The sequence below is a fragment of the Oncorhynchus clarkii genome, chromosome 9 (assembly GCF_045791955.1).
Source record: "Oncorhynchus clarkii lewisi isolate Uvic-CL-2024 chromosome 9, UVic_Ocla_1.0, whole genome shotgun sequence".
NCBI lineage: Eukaryota > Metazoa > Chordata > Actinopteri > Salmoniformes > Salmonidae > Oncorhynchus > Oncorhynchus clarkii.
The window spans coordinates 43,752,100-43,774,470 of NC_092155.1; the positions used below are offsets into that span (position 1 = coordinate 43,752,100).

The 22,371-nt window shown below is 45.4% G+C and overlaps 1 protein-coding gene across 2 annotated transcripts in view; it reads left to right on the forward strand.

The window, feature by feature from the left end:
- Positions 1-22,371, forward strand: part of LOC139416366 (nucleolar protein 4-like) — a 122,690-nt gene that overhangs the window by 74,672 nt on the left and 25,647 nt on the right. For both annotated transcript variants that reach the window (XM_071164903.1, XM_071164904.1), the window contains one exon: positions 812-959. In XM_071164903.1, the coding sequence (XP_071021004.1) occupies positions 812-959 (148 nt within the window). The remainder of the gene's footprint in view (positions 1-811; positions 960-22,371) is intronic.

The following is a 22,371-nucleotide window of genomic DNA, read 5'->3' on the forward strand; positions in this document are numbered from 1 at the left end:
GTCATTAGGATGGTTGGTTCTGGGCCTGGGTTTGGTCAGGCAGGGTCATTGTGCCTCAGCTGATCTGCTAATGCTTAAAGACTCTTAATGCTTCTAGACTCTTAATGCTTCTTATGCCTGCTATGGGTCTGCTGATAAAGGTTACTGGTAAATCAAGTTCTTAATGTGTTTCGTCTGTAGTCCCAGGTACTTCACAAATTTGAGACAGTTGACAAATCACATTTCACATGCGGTTTTGTAGGCCCAGTGATGCTCTGCAGCTCCTTGCTCAATGTGGTGACTAAAAAGGGAGCGATATTGAAATGACTGATGCATCCCACTGGGCACATACCTCAATTCAACATCTATTTCACATTGGTTCAACATCATTTCATTGAAATTAGGTGAAAACCGCATTTATTCAACCAGTGTGTGCCCAGTGGGATATCACTTTGCTATATTGAAAATGTGCAACGACAGGCTGCCTTTGAGTTTCTTCCATTTTCGCACACTTTCATCATAGTGAATTGTTGCCAGTTATGTCATTTTTATTTATACCAAATAGGCCTAACACTTTGTAGTCCAGACACGCACCAAGTGTCTAACTGCAAAATGTAATCCCCATTTAGGTCTCCCTGCTGTCACAAACAAGGTAGCCTCCCTCTGCCTCTGAGATCTGGTCAGTCATACGTTACGTCTGATATCTTCCCTTCTCTTTATTTTCTTCCTCTTCCACCTGTCTAAGCTGTCCACGGAATGACATGACTGACTCTCTCTCTCTATTTCTCTTTCTCTCTCTCCCTCTCTCTCCCTCCCTGTCTTTCTCCGACAGGATGAGAGTTCAGTGAGCAGTGAGGACTTTGATATGACCGACCCCACATGGATATCAGCTGATCACGGCCCTGCTTCCAACCTGAGTCCCCCGAACCACGGAGAGAGAATGCACAGCCCTCAGAACTCGCACATTAAGGAGGAGGACGGTAAGAAAGAGCTACTACTGCTGCTTTCTCTCTCTCCTCTGATCTCCCTTCTCCTCTCTCCTCTCTCTCTTTGATTGAAATGAAATTCCTCATTGGTATGGTTTGTGGGGGAAACGGGGAGCATTTCCAATGTCACTTCCCACACTCACACTCACACAGTCAGTCAATGTGTAAGTTAGGCTGGGAGAGAGCAGGCTTTTTGGACTGTGATGTGAGTGGAGTGGAAGGCCTTGGTGAGGCGAGAGAAGATGTTAGAATACATTTAGATCAAGCGAGCCTCACCCTGCTGCCCCGCTCTCTCTCTCTGCTTCCGGTGTGGGGGAAGGGCTACTATTCCCACACCAGGGAGGAAGGGTGTGAACGGAGGGGGTTGGATGTTATGAATAGAGCTGGGGAAAGAGGGGCAGGGAGCCTGGTCAGGTCCTCTAGGCCAGCTAGAGAAGGCCTCAGGAGATGGGTAAAAGCCACTACCACCACCTGAATGGTGTTACCCTTGAACTCTGTGTAGAGTCATGACAAAGGGTTGACGTATTCTAATACACACTCTGTAGCATCCAAGTATGAGTGGTACTGAGCAGAGAAACATTTTCCCCCTTAATACGAGTACGAGTGTGTTTTACTATGCACCTTAATGCCTTTCCATGGCTCCATTTTTCAGTGGGCTGTAGAGATGCTTGGCTGTCGTGGGTGACGAAGCGTTGCCTGCTGCAGCTGCAGCTGCCAGGTAAAAGTGCAGAGGTAATCTTCCCGGAGAGAGCCATCATTACATGTCCGCTCGTGGCAAGCAGCAGCAGATGGGCCCTGGGAGCAGCATCGCACCCGGCGGGGATGGGATGCACCGCCGAAAATAAGCTAATAAATCAAATAGTTAACAGCGGAGAACACTGCCAGCCGTGCTCTCTCCTTCGCTAACTCTTTAGCAGACAAATATTGTCTAAATCATTTTGGCTATTCTTATATGCAAAGTCGAAACGTCTATACAGAAATGGTTTGTTGTGGGGGGGGGGTCACATTTTGACTTGGAGGGCTGTGCCTTGTTCCAAGAGGGCCCCAAGAGGTTCTCAGGCCCTGGGTTAAGCGTGGCTATGATTTCACTGGGGCTCCAAAGGGAACCAAGAGGGGCTCCTGATGCACTGACTTCCCGAGCCTGAGAAGCTCCTCAGGCAGCTGGCTGAGCTGTGGACTGGCCACTCGAGGCGCTTTTACTGGAGATGTGACTGGAAGGGTCATTGGGTGAGTGTCTGTGACAACAATATATACTATTCTGTAGTACCTTAGGCACTAGGCACTCCGTCCCTCACCAGGGATCATTCTTAGTAAAATGCTTTTCTCCTCCAAGTACTCCCATGGTTCCTGCTGCTGCAGAACCAAGAATGTCCATTACAAGTGATTTAGGAAGTTAGTTTGTTTCTGTGTGTGTTGCCTGCTTGTAGACGGCGCACTAAAATAACAGAGCACTACTGTACTTATTTAGCTAGCTACTGTGATTTCCCACACTGAAGCACAGCACTGTACCATATAGGGATTGTGGTGGGAAACACTATGCTATATGAGGACAGAGAACCAGGACTACATGGTCCATGTCTTGTGTGTAGTACTAGGGCTAGCTTTGAGCACACACACACACACGCACGCACACACAATACGAGGCTAAACTGGCTGTAGGCTTTAGGAACCATCAGACTGGCTGAGTCATTTCCCTACATTTCTCATGACCGTACAGTGTTTACGTCCCTGCTTCCCCGCCTGGACTAGAGGCAGAGAGAGAGCAGAGCAGAGTACTACCACTACCATTACCACTACAATGCTGCAGCCTCTAGGCCAGTGGCACACATGATAACCTAATGTGTTTGAAGTCATGGAAAGTAGGCCAGTTGAAAATGACAGGAGGATTTTGATCCTCTTCCCCCAAGAGCTAAGGGATCGAGGTCAACTGTTCCAACAAAACACATAGATGAGAATAGCAATGCTGGATTATCTAATAGTCAGCGTAATGAACTGAGGTGGCCCTGTGGCAAAATATACTTGATGTATAGATGTATGTATGGACAGCTGGAATATGAGTAGTGTTGTTAGGTAATGAACCCCCGCTGCTCCAAAACACTCTTAATTGGACAATACCGAATAAGACCTAGCCAATACTTGTTATAAGCACCACAGACTCCTTACATCAGTATCGGATAGTGTAACAGAACAACAGTTATCCCTGAGAAAATTACATGATAACATATGTACAGTACTGTGCCAACCAGAGAAATTCCTTGGACAAATTAGCACATTTTGATTGATTGATGAGGTTTTCAAGGTAATGGCTTAAAGTTATGTGTAATGAACAGGGATTTGAACTCAAGTGTATTGATCGTTTTTGAAAATATAACCCATAGGGAAAAAAACTGCCACAGCTGGCCTTCAATAACAGAGGAAAACAAAGTGTTAGGCTAAAGGCACAATTGGGATTAAAGATGGCCGACCCATTGGAAACGTCAGTGTGTTTGAGTGACAGCGCCATGAGAAGCCTCATTAGTGTCAGCCGTGTCAGGTCCATTTACGTGGTTTCTCCAAGCCAGGGATTCCTTGAGTAATGTCTGTCCCTGACCGTAGTGCTGAGTTTAAGACGCAAGCTAGGAGGCTATCTTTATAAACCTGCCTCTATTGAGAAGAAAAGTGGTTGCATTCCAAAAGGCACCCTATTCCCTATACAGTGCACAGGGTCATTAGGGTGCCATTTGGGCTCTGGTCAACAGTACTGCATTATATAGGGAATAGGGTGCAATTTGGTACGAAACCAGTATTTCTACAACTGCCACACGCATACAAGGGGAGGTGATACAAATCGTGGCGATAATCGCGTTATAACCTAATGGAAATACTCAGGAAATATTCAGCACCGTTAACATATGATATTTCACAGTGTGTTCTATTTGATTATGAGTGTGTTTGCCAAGTTCATCTCTGGGATTTGGGGCACGAGCACGAGAGAGAGGCTGCAGAGTGAAGATAAAATCTAAAGGTGTCTTCAGATGAACTATGGGGAAGGAACAGGATAGGAGGACTAGGCTGCTCTTTTGTCCAGCTAAAATATACCCCACCTACCCCCAATTCCACATGCTTCGGAGAGATGCCAACTACCCAAAATGTATGCACGCTAGCATACGTGCTGGCGTGTGGTGTGGGAGGATGTCTACCACTAGTTGTGTCCTCATTTGTGCAGGGGAAGGATGCTTTCCACTGAGATAGGGCCAGAAGCCTGTTAATTATTAACTGCACCCCCCTCCACGACACACACAAAAAATAATAAGGCAAGTAAATTAATTATTACAAGCAAAAGCTCACTCGCAGGGAGAGAGACGGGTAACAATTTGTTTTGTTTACAGGAATGAACACCAGCTGTGATTGAACGCCTGCCTTCCTGTTGGCGTATTTATAATCAGTGTGTGTTTCTCAGGGAAATTGCAATTAGATGCCTGACTTTTAGCAGGAACAGTGTCTCCAACTTGGTCTTAATGAGGCAGTAGCAGCTTTGAGTGACTGGCTGGATGCTGCCTCAGAATGTTGGGACTCTCCCTCCTGGCTGGCTGCCATAGAGGATAGAGAGGTTTAGTGACCTCCATCTGCTTTCTTCCCCCTGCTAGCTAACTGCTAAGCTCTTCCCAGTCCCATTCCATGGCTGAGTACAAGGTGTGTGTGTGTGTGTGTGTGTGTATTTTTAAGACCTTGGGATCACTCCCCACCCATGTCTCATATTGTTTTATGGGAGGGTAGAAGGGTGCATTTCAGAGAACCGGCGTAAAGGTTGCCCCATAAATCTCAAAAATCTGGAAGTTTGTACCCGTCCGTATCAGTCACTCTTCTGGTTCACCCCACGCCCAACACCCAATTGGACGCCTCAGATAAGATAAGTTGCGACGACAGAGTGTCTGTTTGTCTTTCTAAATTTTAAAGGTGGTTCCTCAGCAGCACCCAGTGACCCGAGGTATTGTGACAGCTCAGCAACATCAACAGAAGGGTTCAGAGCAGTTAAGCAGGACCCTTTCATTGCTTCACTGGGTTAGTGTGAAATAGCTGCCTGTTTCACACAACTAAGCTTGCTACGTATGGCTAGAGTCAGCATGTTAGGCTGCTACCTACATACAGTGGAGTAGAGTGCAGTGTAGTGCAGTACAGTAAAGTACAATACAGTGTATTACAATAGTACTGTAAAATATGATGCGGTGCAGTGAGTGACTAGGTCTTCCTACCTACACTAATGGAAATATTCAGTTCAGTCGAGTACATGCTTAACTGAATGAATGACAAAGACGGAATGCAATATGACATTTTATTAAATAGTTTGGGGAATGGCCTCGGAGCCAGATGATGTGATGGCATGTAGCCCTATGCGGTGCTGCTGGCATCGAAACCCCCCGCTGGGGAAAAGGAGTTCCAATGATGGGCCTTCAGGTTATTATAGCTGGTAGTGGTGGGGAAGGGGATGGTTGTCAAAAACTGTTGCTGACATATAAATACATCCCAAGGTTTACGCCCATTGGTTGAGAGAGAGGAAGGTGATAATTGCAAGAGTGAGCCCATAGGCTAAACAGCAAATATGAGGAGTGTCCATTATTGTGCTTATAGACGATAAGTTAAATAGGTGAATTACATTCCACAAATGGCTAGTAAGAAAGAGGAGAAGAAATAAGACGCTATGATGATCTGTTTGTATTCATTCCCACAATGCCTGTAGAATAGGAAACCAAGTTAATGATGTTATGCTTACTGGATGACGTTAAGCGAGCATTCAGACCAGCCTTCCTGATTTGAACTGTTGTGAACTAGATTTGTGTTTGTCAGTCTTAACATAGCCCGATGATGGTGTATGCCCCATCCCTCCACAGTGGGGAATGGGGGCAGAGTAGTTCCCGAGTTTACAAGATGAGACAGATGTTTCCAAGAGAGGGATATGAGATTACCCAGGAACCCAGCTGCCGGGTTAAGCCTACTACACTGCCTATTGACGTGGATAGGGCTGTGGCGGTCATGAAATGTTGTCAGTCGGTGATTGTCAAGCAAATAACACAGTAATTGCGGCACAGCAATTGGCCGTTAATTAACATAAACACATTTAACATCTCCAGGCTTCCACACACAGCCTACAAGCCACTGATGTAGACCTTTGGAACATCTACATTTTAAAAAGTCAAATAAATTGAATAGCCTACACCATCACAATAAATCCATTATTTATTTTAGACAGGTCTAAAGAAACATGATATGAAGAAAATGTAGTCTATTTCAGAAGAACAGAATAGCATACTCTGAGTTGTCCTTATGTTAGGCCCTGATCTGGCTATGCCATATAGCTGTGGGCTACACTAGTTCATTTAGCAGACAACATTTGCTTAGAATCCCATGCCATTCATTTATATTGTTTTATAGTATGAAGAATACAATTGAACATAGCTGAATAAAATAGAAAGGATGTTTTCGCCAAACAATTTGAGGGAGCGAGCACATGCGGCTATCCTGTGTTGATCGGTTGACAAAGGAACAGGTACTCCTATATTCTTAATTTAGAGTTATTTATTTAACTTTAGTTTTGATACAAATGTTGGGTTATTTGTTTCGATTTTTACATGATGCGACTATGATTTGAAAAAAGTATCTTGAAATGCATGAACTCCGCTTTGTGTTTTTGCACAGGCTGTACACACTTCATTAGTCTCATTCACAATTTGACAAGCACTTGATAATGCTTTGAATTTCCTGGATGCGTCCCTTTTGTGTGGCCGTAATGCCCCCTAAAAATGCCTTTTGTGGCCTATCGGCCCTTGGGCTGAATATAATCATTTTAATTCCCTTTTCCCGGCTCCATCCCGAAGCACCTCTCACTCACATGGCTCCCAGTCACATGATCGGGTCTTTCTCACTGCCTGCAAGTGAAAACAGACACATCCGGGACGCAACTCCGCGCATCCTTATCCAATTCCAAGGCGCGTATTGAAGATATTAGGAAGAATTGTCCACATTTACTTTTCGTCAGCCAACAAGATGAGTAGGCCTAACGAACAGCAAAAGCACTAGCATATGTCAATCTACTATCCCCCATAGTACAAAAGTTGACCTATTCTGTGCGAGAAATAAATATTCCAAACATAGTCTGGGACAGTTGTGGGATGCGATAGATCCCAAATTAATACAACCACTAGCAATGAGGCTGATGCAACAGATGAGAACGTTTAGCTTAAAACATTGATAAACTGTCAGGCTATTTCTTCACATTATAAGCGCAGCAATGCGCACACGGCATTAGCAGGAAAACACCATTATCACAAGTGACCACAAATGCGATTATGCATGTAATGCTTTTATTATGAAGGTACATTCTTATGGTGAAAATGATCTTCCTCAAACTTGATACTCACGCGCTGCGTATGTATGCCAGTTAGGGTCTACACCCATTGTTGAGCGGATTAATGTGCTTCATTTTAATAAGTTATTTGGCCACTTTAGTTGCGATACAAACCATATCAAAACATATAGGCCTATGGGCTAGGCTACATGATGTGTGCGACTATGATTTAGAAAAAGTTGCACAAAACAAAAGCATGCACGCTGTTTGCCTTAAGGTGGGCATCATTCACAAGTGATAATATATTGTAATGAAACAGGCAGGGAGCAGGTCTCGAACCCTCGACCTTCTAGCCCGAGGTCCGGCGCGCTATCGACTGTACCGCAAAAGCATGCTCATGCGGCAGGGTCGATTTCCGCAGGTCGTTACAATATCATTAGGGTGGGAGGAGCTCTGGGCCACAACGCTGACAAACCCTCCATAGTCCCGACGGTGAAGATTAGCATGCTCTCGTAGCCATATTTACACTTTGCATACAGTAGGATCTTAATTTGTTCACTTTTTAGTTTGCTGCGAATGTTCCTGCAGGAAATGCGAACTTGTAGTGTATTCAAGGTTTAAAGGTAGCCTCAGCGAAATGATGTTGCCACGACCAGAACTTCAGATATTGAGATGAGCGAGATGCATGCCTTTGCTCTTGCACAGTCACACACAGTATCTGCATGTGGTGGTAGCCAGAGCACCAAAACAGTGGAGAAGTTGAGCTTCGCACTTCAACGCTCTTAGTTGTTGTGGAAATCGACCCACTATGCTGTTTACTTTTTATAATGTCAGACTTATTTTGCCCTAACAAAAAATGTATCAACCCGACAAAACATTTCCATTAATTATAATCCACATAATAATTCAAATTTGCTCTTGCTACAGGATTATTTTTCTACTGTAGCAAACTGGCTTTCCCTCAATCCCTGAATAACCAAGGGTTGCGCATCAGTTAGAATATAACCGTGCATCAGTTAGAATAGAACAGTGCATCAGTTAGAATAGAACAGTGCATCAGTTAGAATAGAACAGTGCATCAGGTAGAATAGAACAGCGCATCAGTTAGAATAGAACAGCGCATCAGTTAGAATAGAACAGCGCATCAGTTAGAATAGAACAGTGCATCAGTTAGAATAGAACAGCGCATCAGTTAGAATAGAACAGCTCATCAGTTAGAATAGAACAGCGCATCAGTTAGAATAGAACAGCGCATCAGTTAGAATAGAACAGTGCATCAGTTAGAATAGAACAATGCATCAGATAGAATAGAACAGTGCATCAGTTAGAATAGAACAGCGCATCAGTTAGAATAGAACAGCGCATCAGTTAGAATAGAACAGAGCATCAGTTAGAATAGAACAGCGCATCAGTTGGAATAGAACAGCGCATCAGTTGGAATAGAACAGCGCATCAGTTGGAATAGAACAGCGCATCAGTTGGAATAGAACAGTGCATCAGTTAGAATAGAACAGTGCATCAGTTAGAATAGAAGAGTGCATCAGTTAGAATAGAAGAGTGCATCAGTTAGAATAGAACAGCGCATCAGTTAGAATAGAACAGCGCATCATTTAGAATAGAACAGCGCATCAGTTAGAATAGAACTGCGCATCAGTCAGAATAGAATAGCGCATCAGTTAGAAGATAACAGCCCATCAGTTAGAATAAAACAGCACATCAGTTAGAATATTAGTGTTAGGAATCCTTTCATCTATACAATTTTGTAACTAACAGACCAATTATTTTTGCTTTCCCCAATAACATGCAGAGCAGAACAATGCTCAATACATGTAGTGGTTTATCCTGTCTTCTTTTCTCTCTTCCCTTTTCCTGTTTGTCTCTTTTAAGGAGCTCTAGTCTGCATATATCCCCTGCCCTCCCGAACCCACCCTTCCCTGTCCTCTCCCTCACAGCGCTGCTACTGCCTGCTGCACCCTGTGAGCAGTCTGATTCCCTGCCTTCTGCCTTCCCCGTGGGGATTGGGTTTTTGCTGGAGGGAAATTAGATCAGATAAAGCTCCCTCCAGCTCTGACTCTAGCCCTGGCCCCACAGTATCCTACACTCCAGTCACTCACACAGCCACAGCCTGATACTGCTGTGCTGCACTTGCTGGCCATGGAGGGAGACAAGGCAGACAGGACAGGACAGGACACGGCATGGCTGGGCCTGAGGTGGGACTGGGACTGGGCTCTGCTGAGGAGATGCTGCCACATGAATACTTAGTTAGCGTCATGCTTACTAGCTAAGCTAACGTCCACAGCCATCAGAAATACGGTATCATTCATATCAGGCACAATATATAAGATAAACAGTGTTACTCTTGTGGCCCACATTACTCTTATACAGCACATTTCCAAATCATTTTCTTTCCCCAAGATACTCCCAACATGGCCACTTCCACTTGGCTATTTGTGCATGAGATGGATTAAGGCCAGAAGAGGAAGTGGAAAGTGTTACCTACCTGGGATTTCTAGCTCCCATTCTGAGCAACCCTGAGGTCATCATTTACACTGTACACAGTTTTCTGTTTCTGTACACAGTTTAAATGTTTACATTCACGGGTCAATTTTCTCATTCTCCTAACCTTCAACCCCACTCCTTTATGCCCCTCCTAGCCATGAGGATATTGCCTGGCTGTGTTGGGCTGACTGATGTAGGAAGGGGGAGTCAGGGCTAGGGGTTGGTGCCGGGGCTGCTGGGGAGTAGGTGAGCTTTAGAGTCTGCCTGCTCCAGGGACAGGCACTCCCTGATGATGACTGAAATTGGCTATGTACAGTACACTATGTACTGCGCAAGGCTAACCCCAGACACTGAGACACAGTCAGACTAAGCTATACAGTCTGGCTGTACAAACATGGTCCCCTCCCTTTCCTGCTCCAGTCAGACACTTTCTAGGCTACGTGGTGCTTGTCTCCTGTTTTTCCCCTTGTGTAGAGCTCAGTCATTGACATATGGTAGGTCTAACTAAAGTCAGTGGGCAGTGCAATATCAGTATTCTATGTGTGATGTTTGTTTGATTTTCTATTGTCAATGAAAAGACTTTGTAAAGACATACCCAAGATGATGCCAAACTGACATCCATACGTAGAGAGAAATGTTCATGGTTAATGCAGAGAAAATTCAAGTATGCCTTGGAAACGTGCATAATGGGCGAGTTTCCGACTGGCACGATGTCAATGTGTCGTGTAAATGGCCAAAAAGAGTAGAAACAGCTCACCTGCTTTTACACTATGTGCAATGTTTCTTTTGAATAAAACATATGTACACCTTCCTAATATTGAGTTGCACCACCCCCCTCTTGCCTCAATTCGTCGAGGCATGGACTCTACAAGGTGTCCAAGGCCTTCCACAGGGATGCTGGCCCATGTTTTGGGGTTAACTCCAACGCTTTCCACAGTTGTGTCAAATTGGCTGGATTACCTTTGGGTGGTGGACCATTCTTGATACACATGGGAGACTGTTGAGTTTGAAAAACCCAGCAGCTTTGAAGTTCTTGACAAAAACCGGTGCACCCGGGCACCTACTACCATACCCTGTTCAAAAGCACTTAAAACTTTTGTCTTTCCCATGCACCCTATGAATGGCACACATACACAATCCATGTCTCATTTGTATCAAGGTTTAGCCATCCTTCTTTAACTTGTCCCCTCCCCTTCATCTACACTGATTGAAGTGGATTTAATAAGGGATCATCAATAAGGGATCATAGCTTTCACCTGGATTCACCTGGTCAGTCGATGTCATGGAAAGAGCCTGTGTTTTTAATGTTTTGTACACTCAGTGTAGTTTCACCATATTAAAACGAAAGTTCAGTCCACATAACAGGGTTGACCTTAAAAAAGTATTTTTTTCTTTCTTAAAATGTATCACATAATAATAATCTTCAGAGATGTCTTTGTCAAAGCAATAAAATAACTAGGGCTTTACAATGATGGTGAAAACTTGGAGAAATGTTGAGATTAAGTGGGTTAAAATCTTAGAAGTCATAGAGGATGCACAGAGGGACATGTCAAAAAGCAATATTTGTGCACAATTGCTACTTAAAATATCAAAGGTACGCAAAAAGCACTCATTTCGTGGAATGACCCTCTGCTTATTGTTCAGAAATCTTTTGGAGTGTTATTTGTACTGAAAACAAAGTGGCAGAAAAATGAAACAATGCTGGTGGTTGGCTTTGAACTCGGGAGGAGGGGAGTTGGTTCTGGGGTGGGGGAAGATAACGTGTGTGTGCGTGAGTTTGTGCGCTTGTCTGTGTGTGTGCGTGCAGGTACAAGTAAGTACGTACAAAATTGTGCATGTGTGAGTGTGTGCATATAGGCAATAGCATTTGTGTGCTGGCTAGTGAGATTGGGAGGGGAGGCACAGTCAGAGAGTGCCAGCACTTAGCGCCAATGAAGCTCAGTGGCTGGTACTGCCTCCATCTTGTGCAAGAGAGCATAAAGTTCAATGAGAACAAAGGTCACACACAGACAGATTCACACAGAAAAAGTTATCTTTGGTGCTGTATGTTCCCATTGTCATCCTCCATGAAACAACACACATAGCCAAAAATACACAAACGACACAACCTACTTTTCTTCTAAATTGAGTGTGCATTAGAACTTTAGCCAGACAGGATCAACATCTTGATTGCAGTTGTGCAGTTTTACAGCAGGCCATAAAGTGTTAATAATCTTTGGTACAGGGACTCGGGGTGTTAAGGCTGTGAAGGTGCTGTCAGAGTGGGCTGCTGTTAATAGACCGTTGAGGCCCAAAATAATGGGCACGACACAGCACCCTGTGGCCACCCCTGCATAACACACACCGGCTCACACAGTGAATACTAAAACACCTCTTTCAAGGGTGAACCCTCAGACATGGGATAATCACACTCACCGATATGCGCTTCACTCTTCGCTTTTATTTAGTAGCCTACATCAGTGTGCTTAAGCAAGGTAGGAACAGCTTTGTCGGAACAAAATGGGTTATGTTTGTTGTTGTGTTAATTGACCAAAATAAGCTTCAAACACAGATCATAGCCTACACTCTTAGAAAAAAGGGTTCCAAAGGTTCTTTGGTTGTCACCCCTTCTGTGGAAAGCAGTGGAGGTTGCTGAGGGGAGGACGGCTAAAAGTATTGTCTGGAATGGACTAAATGGAATGGTATATAACACGCGTTTGATACTATTCCATTCATTCCATTCCAGCCATTATTATGAGACGTCCTCTCACCAGCAGCCCCCACTGGTGGAAAGGGCTCTACATGGAACCAAAAGGGTTCTATCTGAAACCAAAAAGGATTATCATATGGGGACAGCCGAAGAACCCTTTTAGGTTCTAGATAACACCTTTTATTCTAAGAATGTACTTTGTTTCCAGCATTGTGCATGTGTCAGTGCTACCTACCTCTTCCCCCTTCCCATCATCGTTATTCATTAGGCTAGAAAACCCCCATTGGCTATTAGCCAAGAGAAACGGAGAAGTGTAGAGTCTTTGTGCAGCGCTTCCCGGACAAAATAAAAGGCAGCTGCTGACTCCTCCTGCACCTGTATCGATAACCAGCAGCCCTCCAATCAGCACCTACTCCCCTCCCGCATCCAGCAGCCAGCCAGCCCAGCCACCCACCCTGCCTCTGCCTGCCCCAGTCTCCCAGAATACAAGTGACAATGCCACAGAGCACTCAGTCCCATCACCATCCCCACCACAGGCCCACACAACTGGGGCAGCCTCTCCTCTTTTGTCTCTCTCCATCCCCTTTCTGTCCCCTTTTCTTTGTGGCAGGCCTTCAGTTGAACGATTGCATTCTCCAAAATATGATAGAGTAAGCCTACAGTAGGCCCTATGAGTAGGCTACTATGTGTGGATTGTAGCCTAGTGCCAATGTCAATGTTATTCGTAGGAGAGGAACTCTGAAGAGATGTGTGCGCTTGTCCAGTTGTACGAATCATGAGCATCAGGCTTCTTCTCAGAATATGGCTCCTGTTAATGAGGTGCAGTCTGTAGGAAGGCTCTTAACACCAGAGATGTGTTCTGTCCTATTCTATTCTGTCCCTTCCTCTAATGTTAGTCGTGGGGGTTGGAGTGAGTGGGAGATGAGGCACTCTTCTGCGCTCTCTCGCTCGCTCTATCTCTCCCTACCCCCCATTTAGTACTGCATGAGGGATGCCTGTCATGGTCACCTCCTCTCCTCACCTCCACTATCTATTCCTGGTTGGGTTGAGACTAAGCCTGCTCCTCCTCAGTACCTGCAGGCCTGTCCTATTGTACAAGCATGTCATTCTGTGGACACCTCATTTTGTGAATGTGTCACTCCTTGACATAGCTGTCCTGTATCTGAGTCTCCTGTCACTCCCCATCATCACCGGGAGATATGTGATCACTGAGCGGCAGACAGCCACACGCGCATGCGTGCTCACACACACTCACACACACACACACACACACACACACACACACACACACACACACACACACACACACACTTTCTCTCTACTTAACTATGAGAGCACTCTCCCAATACTGTTTCCTGGCCCTCCATCCTATCTAGGATGCAAAAATGCCTGAGCTGCCTTCTCTCTTCACCGCTCCCCGAGCTGCCAGACGGAAATGTTTATCCCCTTGTCTTCCTCTGGTCAGGTTGGACTACTGATGGTTGGTGTGTGAACTAGGTGATATGTGTGTTGGTATTGTGTATGCCGGGCTTGGAGGCAGTGTGTAGGAGCGGGGCCAGGTGGGGCTCCACAGTCTGGCCCTCTGTGTGGCTGCTGTGTGGGAGGGAGAGCAGGAAGGAGGGAGCTTTTCTCTCTCTATCTCCTCTCTTTCTCTGTCCCTGTCTCTCTCTCTTCTCCTCGGCATTGTATTTCGCCTCTTAAGGCCAGAGACAACACATGCTGCAGGCAGCACCTCAGACAGTCCATGCAGCGCAGTGGGAGAGACAATAGAGAGGGGGAGGACTGTGTCACTGACGGAAAGAGGAGGGAGGAGACAGTGGGTGAGAGAAAGGGAGGGGGACTGAAATGATACAGAGAAGGAAGAGGAAGGGGGAGGACGTTAAGGATACAGAGAAGGAAGAGGAAGGGGGAGGATGTTAAGAATACAGAGGAAGAGGAAGGGGGAGGATGTTAAGGATACAGAGTGGAAGAGAAAGGGGAGGACTTAAAGGATACAGAGCGGAAGAGAAAGGGGAGGACTTTAAGGATACAGAGAGGAAGAGAAAGGGGAGGACTTAAAGGATACAGAGAAGGAAGAGAAAGGGGAGGACTTAAAGGATACAGAGAGGAAGAGAAAGGGGAGGACTTTAAGGATACAGAGAAGGAAGAGAAAGGGGAGGACTTTAAGGATACAGAGAGGAAGAGAAAGGGGAGGACTTAAAGGATACAGAGAGGAAGAGAAAGGGGAGGACTTAAAGGATACAGAGAGGAAGAGAAAGGGGAGGACTTAAAGGATACAGAGAAGGAAGAGAAAGGGGAGGACTTTAAGGATACAGAGAAGGAAGAGAAAGGGGAGGACTTAAAGGATACACTGAGCGAGGGAGGAGGAGAGAGTATGGGACGACTAAAAGAAGACAGGGTTTGTAAGGCCTAAATGTTAGAAGGGGATGAGCTAGAGGGAGGACTGAAAAGATACTGATAACAAACATAGAAGAGTGCATATGGGCCTACACTTTTCTATTGGCTGAAGAATGGTAACCAGTGTGTTTGACAACTACGACTACAGAGTCTTCTCTTCAATACAGGTTTTTATGAAAGGAAATGAAAAGATTGAACATTTTGGGTTTTGGGTGGAATCACTGATAAAGTGAATGACATGCATGTCACTCCATGAACCGGCCTAAAAATCCCTAATTGGCTATCCAGTCAAAAACATTAGCCCAGACCCTAGGTAATAGCCTACATCTCTACTAGCTGTGAAAAGTGTTCCTGTTTTGCCTCAAATAAATACTAATACTAATAATAAAGTCAACAATGGAAATATGTTGCATCGATAGTATGGGAAGTGTTGTTTTCTACCTCTCGGGGTTCTTTGTTAGCCTCCATGAAGAAACACCCTACGCCTGCTCCCTTCTACACCTAGAATGTACATTTCATCCCCAGGTGTATACGCCTTCGCCTAACTGTTGCAACCGGCCCCGGTGGCTAGCTTTAAATGACTATAGCCCACAGTGATACATTGGCTGGTATGTCTAGAGACTCTTTCTCCTGGCGAGCCCACGGGTGCAATTTCACACTTCCTGTCGTGCATTGAAAAGTATTAGATTGGTGTGTTAAGTATTGCCTGAAGAGGGAGTTTCTACCATTGTTAAATCTTTGACAGTAAGTTTACAAGGGCACACCTCAGGCCAAAAAACATGATTCACCCTTCCCTATCTTAGAGGGGGGAGGGGGGATCATGGAGCGAGGATGTTTTTCAAAATGGTTATTCGAAGACAGCCCTTTATTGAATAGGGTGCCATTTCAGACATCTTTTAAAGACAGCCAGGGATCATGGAGGAAGGGCAGAGTGGCCATCTGTAGTATGGATGAAATGAGGCAGACACCTTGGTGTGATGGTGATTAATGGACTCTACAGTATGTAACAGAATATCCGCTGCTGCACTCTGTAATGAGATCATTGTATTAAAGAAACCGCAGTGAACTGAGAGAATATGACTTTTCCCCCTTGAAATTGGAGTTGAATTTGGCATTTAAGCCCTTAAGTCATTTGATGTGGTGTTTCTGGATGCATTGTGTGTGTGTTCCACTTTGGGGCGATGCTTGGTGATTCCAGTAAAGAGCCAGTTAATAACCGTAGAGCATTTTGCAGATATCTGTAAGTCTGCAAATTATCTGACTAGCTAGCCTGCAGTTGTTGTGTACTTTTATTAATTTGTACGTTTTGTGCAAAGAATGCCTAAACATCATTCTGTGTGTATAGTAGGTCTCGCCAGCCTCGCCAAAGGTGATGATTGAAAGCTGTAATGAGCTGAATCATGTATTCTGTGGAAATAGCTGGCAGTTCTTTTCACTGAGGACTGTGAGAGAGTGTGTGGTCTCGAGTTTAATGAGAAAGGGTTTGTGGTTACAACATCACCACTTCCTCCCCTAGCAGACTTCTTTCCCCTGAAGGAAGTCAGTCAGTCAGGGAGAGATAGAGAGATGGAGACACAGTGAGCAGCAGCACTCCTCTTGATACACAGAGAGAAAGACAGAGAGACAGAGAGAGACAGAAAGAGACAGAGATAGAGACAGAGAGACAGAGAGACAGAGAGACAGAGAGAGACAGAGAGAGACAGAGAGACAGAGAGACAGAGAGAGACAGAGAGAGACAGAGAGAGACAGAGAGAGACAGAGAGAGACAGAGAGACACAGAGAGACACAGAGAGAGAGACAGAGAGAGAGAGAGAGAGAGAGACAGAGACAGACAGACAGATAGAGAGAGAGACAGAGAGAAAGTGCAAAATATGAAAAATAGAAGACCTAATTAGTCCAGAAGGGGAATGTGTCTTAAGCAGTTCCCCCCCAAAAAACGCAGAGTGAGTGCAGCAACGGAGAGGCTTAGTGCTAAATCCCACTGCAGGCACGGTGTGCACTGGCCCACCAAGCGTAATGAGCATGAGAGGCTGCATATTAAACATTCTCAAAATCCTATTGACATGCCTTCGAGGAGAGTGACCACGCTATATTTCAGTGACCCAGATTGAGATCATCTTCCTGCTGAATCTTTTATGTGGAAACAAAAAATTAATGTTAACAAATTGTATTTACCATAGCCAAGAGATGTGCGGTATGGTAACGAAAGTGTGTGTGTGTGTGTGTGTGTGTGTGTGTGTGTGTGTGTGTGTGTGTGTGTGTGTGTGTGTGTGTGTGTGTGTGTGTGTGTGTGTGAGGGAGGGTGAGTAGGGGAGGTAGAGATTTGGAGTGTGACAGGGAGAGGATACGATTTCTCGCCGATATGATTTTCACGTTGTCTCTTGGGAATTGTGTCCATGTTAGGTTGACATCTTGACAAAATCTAGGGAACCCCCCCCCCCCCCCCCCCCCCCTCATATAGCATATTCTGATATGGAAATCTTGCCTATACCTTCTCTCATTTTTTCCCCCTGAATCCAATCTGTATCAATATGCAGTGGGAGAGAAAAGCGATATGGAAACTCAGCGGTCTGTTCCCAGAAGGCATTGGAGCAGGGAAATATTTACACAATTAAAGCAGCGGTAAGCGGCTGGGGAATTAGTCTCCGTGCTTTCTGCATTAGGTGACAGTACACCTTTCTGTGTCACAGACTGTGTGATAACACACATGCACATAGCAGGATAAACAACCATCTATCAGTGTAGATGTTTAACTACCCCAGCATTCTCCTCAATGGATAGCAGTCAGTAGCTAGGTTTCCATCCGATTCGCGATGTTCATGCGAATGTTCTAAAATCTGCATGAATAAAATATGCGCGTTTTTCCAACCAGTGTGACTTGTTGCGGATTGGAAAAAAAAGAACAGCTCGTGACGACGTGGTGCACACCAAATGTACTTTTCCGCTGAAGTTTTCATTTAAAGTGTGCTTCCATCGCATTTTCAACTCTACTGATAGTTTTGTCACACGAACTGTTGAGTTAAATAGCAAACGTGCCCACTCTGGTCTTGACAGGTGTGCTCTAGCCAACAGCTGGTAGATACAGTGTGGGTATGGCTGTACGAGTAAGCGAGTCGACATGATGAGATTATTATGGAGGAGAGCGAGAATATTTGTATTTGTCACACGCCAGTCAAGCATAGATCATCATGTCACCAGAATAAGACCCTCCGTATTTATTGGAAAGTAGCATCAAGGTCACTGTACAATTTCACCACCCTGTGAAGTTCGTAAGTCATTTCACCTGTAGCCTAATTAACTGCATGGTTACCCAAGTCGTAGTGGGAGGACCGCACACCACATCATCACGTGACTCCAGGTTTACTGTGATATAGTGGTTATTATATCAATATTTGCACTTATGGTGTTTCCACTTCCACTTTCCCACAAAATACGTTTTACTGACGCAAAAAGATCCCACCATGTTGAACGAACAAATTATCTGGCGGCTTTTATAAAATCGTACCGAAACCTCCTGTTTCCATCACAGATTTCGTAAGAAAATATATAGGGTATGACTTACTCGTATATAAACTGTAACATACTACATTTTTGTTTTTCCGTCGCAAACCGTTTTGCTACACATTGCCCTAATGAATACGACCCAGAGTGAGGTCCTGAGCAGCAGCATAAGAAGAGGATAGTCTGTGGAGCTAACGGGATTTTTCTCTCCGTCCTGTCTTACTGTTCAGCCTCTCCTCTCTCTAAAGGGGCTGAGCCCTCTATCTTCTCATCTCCCCTCCCGGGACACCACAACAAGTCATCCTCGCAAATAGGTCAGTCAAGTCCTCTGCTTGGCTGGGGCAGACAGCAAATGGCCACGGACAGTCGGGAAGAGCTTCTCTACCTCAGGCTCTTAATAGTAGATCAGTCAGTGCAGTCACAAACAGTCACACAAGTCGGCCGACAGGGCGTCACCGTTGAAGTCCCAGATCAGCTCCGAGGGATCATCTATCCTTGGACACGCCAGGGCGAGGTTAGGGCTAGGTGCTCTCCAGGGCAGCCAGGGCTTTAGTGAAAAGCCCAGAGGTCGTTGATAAGTGCAGTTTAAAGTAACGCTAGGCTAAGCGGCTTTGAGACCGAGGAATCACCGTCGGAGGATCTTGTTCCCGTAGAGCGGTGTTGAGCGCCAGAACCACACCCACCAGTCCAAAACCCCCGACCCCCAATCCCCCTGCAACCATTTTACTCACATATGCGCCTAAATATTTTTGCTGTGCGACCTAGAATTGTAAAGAAAACGGCTTGTTACCTCAAACATGTTTTCATTGTGCTCCTACATTTCTTTGTGCGCTCCTACATTTTTCAACTGTATAAAGGGTCCACGTGGAGCCCTGCTTTTGTGTGGTCTCACCCTTGTTGCGGTACTTGTGTCTTTTCAGAGATGTTTATCGAAGTTCTTTTCGAAGGCCTTCCCCATGGTTCGACTGCATGGTGAAATACCCTACATGCACCAGTGAGCGAGCAGGCACTGCAGTGGAGGTCAACGATTCCTAATGATGTTGTCTAGGAGTCTTTAACATGTTTCACCCCTCATTGCAATACTGCCGTGGCTCTGAAGCAAATGCTTTGCTTCCGTAGCGCTGCAGTAGGCCTAGCTGTCTGTGTCTGTGTGAGGCGTTGGGTTTTGCAGTGCTCTAGTCCTTTGGGAGGAAGCAGACCGCGCAGAGCTGGTTCCGCAGGGTGGAAGACTGGGTAGGTGGACAATTCTAATTTAGATGTGACTCATCACACGCACACACCTCATTGTGAGGAGGGGGGCGGGAATGTGGGCTCTTTAAATAGAGCCACGTTGAGTCATGCGGTAATTGGCCTGGTGGACACTACAGGTTAGTATGTGTGTGTGCACGTGCACGTGCGTGTGTGTGTGTTATTTTTTCTGTGTGTATGATCAGCTCTTTCAGCACAGGCATAGAGAATGTGAAATACTTTGTAGCAGAAATACTCTGTAGCAGAAATACTCTGTAGCAGAAATAGTCTGTAGCAGTATTGGAGGAGTATGTTTACTGTACTCAGGCTCTATTGTCCAAGACACTGTTCTCTGTGGAGGTCTCAAGCATTCAGTACAGTCTCTCTCATCCTGACTGCTGTTGACTGAAAAGTCCACATTCCCTCTAGGGTTCTCCTTCCTTCAATAATCCATTCTGTTCAAGGTTTGTGAGGGGAGGGGTGAAATAAGCAAGGGGAAACACGTCATCAAGCCCGTCGTCAAGCCCATGAACGCTATAGTGATAATTCTGTCCATCCTATAGTTCAATTGGAGCTTTATCCCCAAAACTGAACATTGACTGAGGGAAGGTCAAAGTGCAGTAGGATTTTCTATTTGCCTCCGTTTTGCTGTATTCAAAGTATTCCTCTTCTTACGATACAGTACACCAGTACCAGGCCAGTCAAATCTATTCTGTGTGTGTGGAATCCTTAGCACAGAGATGAGGACAAAAGAGAGGCCTCTTGGGTTCAGGTTATGAGAAAAAAAAATATGGCACTCTGGTATTGAATCTCCTGCATGCGAGTGAATGCTTTTAGCCAGGAAATATTTGGTATCTGCAGGCAGAAAAGGCATTTGCTTGGTTCCCCCAACCCCCTCTCTCTCTCTCCTTCCCTCCCCCTTCTGCTTGCAATTTGTCTCTTCTCCTTTGTCCAGCCTCTACTCCCTCTCTCTCTCCATCTCGCTCCCTCTCTCCATCTCCCTACCCTCTTTCCCACACTCTTTCCCTTTCTCACTCACTCTCTTCTCCCCATTTGCAAAAGGAAGATGGTTCCTTTAACACCACACATGTTCCTCTCAGGCCCTTCCCCCAGCCCTCTGAGTCCACCCCCATCCTCTGCATTTCCCTCTCTCTCTGCTTTTTTGCTCTCCCTCTCTTTCCCTCTCCTCTGCTTTGAAGCTGCAGTTTTAGTCCAAAAGGAGCGGCCCGCTGTTGCCACCCCACCCTCTCCTGATATCCTCTCCTCTCTGTGGCCATTCTGTTCTGTTCTGGCCAGATGCAAGATGACTTCCAGGGCGTGTGCATCTTGACAAGACTGATACACTTAAGAACACTGTAACTAGACTGGCTGCCAGCCCTCCTACAGCCTTTGTATCCAGTCTTGGTTCGGTCTTAGGCTGCTTCTGACACACTAACGGGTGACCTAACACACTACAGGGAAATGCCTTTATCATGGTGCCCCCCGCCCATTCCTCCTCAGAAAGCTATTTCATTCCAGATTGTCTCCATGAATATTGGAAATCATTCAGTCTGGGAAAGATGACAACCAAGTGCACCAAATGAATGGTTGTGTGGCTCTAACCTATCTGTGTGTGTGGATTCTTCTCCCCGCTCTCCTTTTTTCAGGCGCATACATGATGCAATATTTATTTGCTTTGGATCAGAGGAATGAAAGATGTGAGGTACGGTAGCTACTAGTTAGTGTGTTAGATAATTATGGACAATCTAGTATTCTATCTCTTCCTTGCTTCTCTCCTCCTCCCCTCATCTTCCCTTGGGAGAGCAATACTACAGATGCAACAGTAGATCAGTGGGCCTGAGTGACGGGAGAGAAGTAGAAGAATGGCTAATGAGTCATTAAACATTGGGGGTTTTCTGTAAATCAGCAGATATCCAGCAGGTTCTTTATAGATCATCTCTAGGTGGCTCCCATTTGGTTTAGAAAACCAGAATGTCAATATAAGGTACTATAATATACTTGGGGACTCAAACACTACAACAGTTTTTATAGTGGACGTGGTATTTTGCTAGAATAGGCCCAATTTGCATAGGCTAATTACTACATCCCTATTTGTCCCATACCCTATACCTCAGAATAGAATATTTAATGTTTCTTATTTTTGTTTGTTACATTTTTGCAGATTAGTGTTGATATGACACTTGGTTTATTAATATGTTTACTTCATCGGCCTGCTACAGCCCATGTTATTCAACACACTACAATATGAGTAAAGAGATACAGACGTAAACTGTATTGAGCTGAATAAGCTCTCTCTCTTTATCTCTCTCTCTCTCCCTCTCTCTCTCAGTGAGCGAAGGGAGGGAGGCATGGGACTGCAGAGCGTGTGATTTGTCATCCACTCCTCTCCCCTCGCTCTCCTCTCTTCCTCTGCATTGCCGTCCATTCCTCCTTTCACAAGGCCATTAAATGGGCTTTTTGTCTCTCCCCTTTTAAAGTGTACAATCATGTCGATTCAGTAGGGAGACCTAGTCTAGCCTATCCCCCTGTTCTCTTCTGTTCGCTGCTGCCTGCCTGCCTGCCTGCCTGCTCCCCATCCAGGCCCCAACCTAGGCCTGGGACTCTGGTAACTATCCAGCCTGCCGGCCGTGCTTCCACGCTATTCCCGCTGGGGCAGCATCCACCCCGGGGAGAGAGACACGCAGAGAGATAGTAGTAGTAGTAGTAGTAATACTACTAATAAACAATACATTTGTTTGTTTAGAATGCGTTCTTTCAATATCAGTTGGGCC